Below are 5,497 nucleotides of genomic sequence, written 5' to 3' on the forward strand. Positions count from 1 at the left end.
AGTGGAAAGATCAGGTGGTTCTGCAGTGACAACAATGTGCATCGTTTAACATTGATTAAACATACACCCATTTCAAAATCATTACTAGTGGGCATGAAGCCTCAATATTCCCACTGCCTCCTAACAGCCATGTTGATTTCTACAGTCAGTTAAAACTTACCATCATCCGGTTTGACTGGCATTCGGCACACGCGTCTACACATATTCACAAAGCCATTAAAATACTTTTCCAAGCTTTCGTCGGACTTTTTATCAAGCCTGGCAAATGCTCTGAATTGATTCCAGTCAAATTGATGTTTTACAGGATCAAAAATAACTCCAAAAGTAGACACCACACGATAAAAATCAGCTTCTTCTCTTCTTGTCCATCTAGTCAAGGAAGAAGTAGAGACCACTGAATAAACAAGAGTCCAAACAGTTTGGATGCCCCCAGACCCCCTTTATTTTATTCTTTTAAAACAGAAGAGCAGTACTGGTGACACAAGCTCAAATGAAATTTAAAGATATTGCTGAGAAACTCACTTTTGTCGTTTTTCAGTTATTATAGCTTCCCTTTCCGCTTCTAGTGCCCTCACTTCTTCCCGAGGTCGACGTCTCCTGCGGTCAGTCTTCATTAGTGCCTCTTGCCTCATTTGTTGCCTTTTATAGCTGCGCTGATAGGCAGTAATGAGGCGACGCAGCCGGGTAGTCAGGGTTGAAGTGTTGGGCCAGTAGAGTTGGCCTAACTCAGCATTGCTTTCACTGTGCTTGTCTAGAGAATAGAGAAGCATTTGTGCCCTGCAAAACCACCACTAAACATTTCCAAGTTTCTATGGCTAGAACTGGATTCCTGTTTTATCTGATAAAAGCATATGCCTCATTAATATTGGTGCATAACAAATGAGAAACAGGATAACCACATTGGTTGGAAATAAAAATAGCTAGCCAACTCTAAGAACTCAGAAATGCTTGTGAAGTGTTTAGAGATAACCATCAAGCATTATTATTCAATGTTACAAATGCAAACATATTATGAATACTGTAAGTATTTAAATTAACGCAATGCATCTTTAAATATATTACTAAGAAGATAAATTCTGCCTCTGAGGAAACACCTATGCATATGATTTCCCACTTTACTATTCTCACTCAAACTTGGCAATTTTCCTCCATACTGAGGAAACAACATATCTATAACTTCCAAGATTATCTCGGCAAAAACATCCACTGGCTGCATTATGAAGCATCCGGTCTTTATCATCACAATTTCTACTGTGTAATTAGAAATCCAGAAAGCCATAATGTGGATTATTCAAAGAGAGTCAATCATTGTTTTGAAAGATACGAAGCATGAAGAGAATTGGCAGTAAAAAAGTTTACTGTGGTGTTTCCCCAAAACACAACCTATACCCTCATGTAGGTGGTAATATAAACAGTCCACCTTTCACTAAATGGTCCATTTTTGCCCTTTTAATTTCTTTGCTATCGCCTTACTTGGGTGTATTTCTATGGACTCCTCTTTGTCTTCTGGAGGTGAGTTTGCAAATTCCTTGGGGAGAAGACAGAAGTTATTTTAGTTTTCAGTTTTGACCATATGTTATCATTTCAGGAGAAAAATATGTCATCTCTCAAACACAGCAGCAAACAATCTTTTTAAGGTATGCTTTTTTTCTGGTTGCTCTCAAACTTAAGAACTGCACATTAAGATAAACGTGGAGAATCAGTTATAGTTTTATTTATATATATATATATATATTTGTAATTACAGAAAGTTGAAGTTCTTACATCAATTTCATCTTTGAAAGGAGTTCTGGTTGGTTTATATTCTGGATCTTCATCCTCTCTGTCAAATTCACCACTATAAAATATTTAAAAAGAAATACTTTAAAGAAACGGGTTGGGTTTTTTTGAGGGCACGAATTTTCTGGACAAAAGCAAAAAAGCTACAAAAGCTATCGGTATCATGTACCAAGTTACACATTTCTATTTCATGCTCAACTGTGTAAACAATTCTATGTACTTTTTACATCGTACAATCCCTTCAGATCCTCAGGCGAGATGTAAGCAAAATATGACACATGAACTCATGCCAACATATACGATGATGATAAAGTTTATTAATTTTTTCATGTCCTCCTTACCCATCACCGCCATCTGCTAACATGTCTGTCCCTCTCTGTTCAGCAGCGATGGCCTTTGCATCAGGCATGCCAACTCGTTCCAGAAAGCACAGTGCTGGATCAGCTCTCATGGAATTGTACTTCTCATAACCTGCATGCAGAGTGGGAGACAGTTTTTTATAAAAGCTGTGGCTGGTTGTGAATACAATAGGTTTAGGCAGCAGAAGTACAGTTTTCTGGATTAATTTCTTTATTTTTAAATAAAACAAAGGAGCTGTCACTGTGCTGGAAACAACCATTTCATTCACATAATTAAATTTTTCATACTGGTAAATTCCATCAGCACAGAAACATTTTTGCATCGATAACATTAACAAATAGTAGATACTGAAAAAAGCATTCAATTTAATGTCTTTATAAGGTAAAGTAAAAGTCTTTCACAAGCAAAAAACTTCTTTAAGTTTCCTATGTGGCTTTCACAGTGGTTCTCCACGCTCAACACTCCCTACCAGAAACATGCAGATGCGAATAGAAACACACACACATGCATTTTCTACAGCTCCAACCCTGCTGGAACCCTCAGTCTAGGCTGCAAAAATGCTGTATACATGGGTTATACGTAAGGCCAACGAACCTGTCTTATTAGGTTTAGGAAGATGCATGTCAGTAAGATGACACTGTTCCCTCTATGGTTTTCAAACTGCTGTTTGCTTTTTTACTGCCCAAGTTGACTAGATGGAAAATGGCAGATCCCAACAGTGCACTGCAGGAAAATGATTTTTAGACTAGACTTGCCTCAGCTGAGCCCACAAAACAGAGCTGCTGTACATAGGCAGAACAGCACAATTCAATTAGGATTTGTACTACAACACACTGCTCCTAACTGCTGTAGAGCCTCAAGCCAAACTGTAATCATGAAAGGTTTTATAAGCCATCATTCTCCCCTTTAGTCAGGCTGGGCTGCTGAGAATACCTCTGCGACCTCCAGAGAATTGGGATTATAATCAGGAATCGCTCACTGTATATATCATGCCAGCTCTGCATCCCCAGCCTTTCAAAGTTAACAAGGCTGCATCCCACTCAAGGGAGCCGGGAGTTCTCAACACTGACATTTGTGAAATATTGCTTGGAACAAAGCCCAGGAGGCACTTGTACAGATTAATAGCAGAGGTTAAGCCCACCGTCCACTTTGACACTGGTTGGCAGAGTTAGCAAGTGAAGCAGTGCTGGAAGCAAAGTTTATGGAGATCTATCTTACTATTTGGCTATTATTTAAACAAATATGGTTTTGCTTTATTTACAGCCAAGAAAGTAATGTTTTCTTCTCAAATGTTCTGCAAACATTTAAAAACAGCATCTGATATTTACAGCTTATATTAGGTTTTTAATGCAGGCAAGGAAAAAAAAAAGGGAGATACAAGCCAACAGTTCTTTGGAACAATACTTGTTAATATTATGACTGAACAGTCCTACACACAGAAAGCTTTACAACTGAGTTTTGTTCAGAGTGAGACATCACTTACCATGTTTGAATACTCCAATTAAAAGGGATTTATCCGCCTCCTTATCCCACCAGTCCGCAGGAACTTCGGCATGGAATGGCTCAGGTATCCATACATCGACTTCACTGTAAAGACAGCATTATTTACATTCTCAAAGGTATTCCTACGCTAAGATTTTTTTTTAAGCGGGTCACACTATTTCGTAAATACGAATTCAGAGGGGAGGGGAAAACACACAACAAACAAATCTAAACCCAACAGAGAAATCAAAATACCTGGAAAAATAATTAGGATGGTTAAACGCCACCCCCAAAACCCCACCTCACAACAAAAAACTCCATCAGTCAATTTTGGGAGTGGAATGACAATGGTTATCCACATATGATTAATTTAAGGTCTTAGTATACTTGTATTTTTTTTTAATTAAGATAGAATAATCCTTCAACATTAGCAGAAAGAAAAATCCACTTCTGTCATTTCCCACATCATTCTCTCCCCCAAGGAAACTACCCATGGTGCCCGATAAAATAAGGCGGCTTGAGAATAGACATTTAAGAGATAAAGTGTGACAACCTTTGAACACTGCATTATTATAGTACGTGTATTTTATAAAAGCCAGCGTTATAAAGCAAAAAACAAACCTGCACTTGCACTAACCTTGAGTCAGCACCCTCTAAGATCTTGTCTGCTTGGTCCCCTATAACTTCTTGTCGTAGATAGTAGAGCATGCGGACACGCAGCAGGACCCTGGAGAGGAAGGCAGAGGGGGGAAAAAGTTCTTAACTTCAGGACTGTTTGCCAACAGTGGCTTTTGGCAGCTGCTGCTGTTCATCCATCATCCTGCCAAGGCTGATTAGCCATGCTGTATGGTAGGCTTGAAGCGTGACAGATGGTGGCACATAATCACCTCTGTGTGGTGCTTTCTGCTGGCTTCCAACAGGCCTGCCTGGCAACCGCTTACACTGCACAGAGAGGGACCCAGCTCAGCCCGGCCCCGGCGCATTTCATTTCGTTCTACCTAGTGCAGCTTGTGAAGTTTAGACACGTACTCTACCACTGCCTCTGAAGTATTGAAGCAAGTTTGTAAACAACTGAGCAGATGGCTTTCAGTAACTGTTCTGCTTCATTATCTCATAAAATTTCCTCAGCTGCTGCCTTAATACCATTTTTGGAAGCACATCAGAAGTTGTAGGAATAAACGAGATATAAAATCTGGTTTTACTACCTCACAATAAACCCTCAATATGGAATGTCAGGTTTTTCAGATTATACAACTTTTTGCTTCCGAGAATGGGGGGAAAAAATAATCCCCCATTTCCCTTGGGAGATATTAACTATTTTTACTCTTTATAGTTCAAACTGCTATTTAATTTTACCTGTGCACCACATAACTGCTGCAAGGAAGTGAAAAATCTTCATTGCCCATGTTTTTTTTTCCCCCCACGTCTGCAATACTACAGTCATTTTTGGAAACACTGTCAGGTGTTGTGGTCACACTTGAAGCTGGCAGGAGAGAGAACGGCAGACTCTGGCTTTTCAAGGAGACTAGAAAAGAGGTCATTTCTGTAGAAATAGTATCTACCTGAAAATAATCCTGCTCTCCTATGTTTACCCAATTCAGGGCACCCCCTGCTGCCTAGTTCATGAAGTAAACTCAGTACCAGCTAAGATGGAGATTACTCAGCCTGCCCTCTCACTGTACCCAAATCCATCACAGCAACTGTTGAATTGCTGCTGCTCCTGAAACAGTAAGGGTGACCAGGGAGGCAGTAATCTGATCACCCACTTGCATGAAAAATTTAGACCACCACCAGTTTTGAGAGCTCCTCATTAGAGATCTGATGCAACCGGAGCAAGAGCCGGTTTTCCACATGTTATTCAAGTAAACCTCGGAAG

At 39.7% G+C, this 5,497-nt stretch overlaps 1 protein-coding gene across 1 annotated transcript in view; it reads right to left on the reverse strand.

The window, feature by feature from the left end:
* The window catches only part of CHD7 (chromodomain helicase DNA binding protein 7), a gene marked incomplete at its 3' end in the record, with an annotated part of 29,328 nt that overhangs the window by 1,239 nt on the left and 22,592 nt on the right, over window positions 1-5,497 (reverse strand). Inside the window, exons 15-22 of the mRNA XM_010179359.1 lie at window positions 4,259-4,348; window positions 3,623-3,726; window positions 2,121-2,250; window positions 1,765-1,837; window positions 1,474-1,528; window positions 523-751; window positions 161-369; window positions 1-20 (exon numbers count right to left, since the gene is read on the reverse strand). The exon at window positions 1-20 is cut by the window's left edge and continues 670 nt beyond it. Of these exons, the coding sequence (XP_010177661.1) occupies window positions 1-20; window positions 161-369; window positions 523-751; window positions 1,474-1,528; window positions 1,765-1,837; window positions 2,121-2,250; window positions 3,623-3,726; window positions 4,259-4,348 (910 nt within the window). The remainder of the gene's footprint in view (window positions 21-160; window positions 370-522; window positions 752-1,473; window positions 1,529-1,764; window positions 1,838-2,120; window positions 2,251-3,622; window positions 3,727-4,258; window positions 4,349-5,497) is intronic.

The sequence above is a fragment of the Mesitornis unicolor genome, unplaced genomic scaffold, assembly GCF_000695765.1.
Source record: "Mesitornis unicolor isolate BGI_N332 unplaced genomic scaffold, ASM69576v1 scaffold52712, whole genome shotgun sequence".
NCBI lineage: Eukaryota > Metazoa > Chordata > Aves > Mesitornithiformes > Mesitornithidae > Mesitornis > Mesitornis unicolor.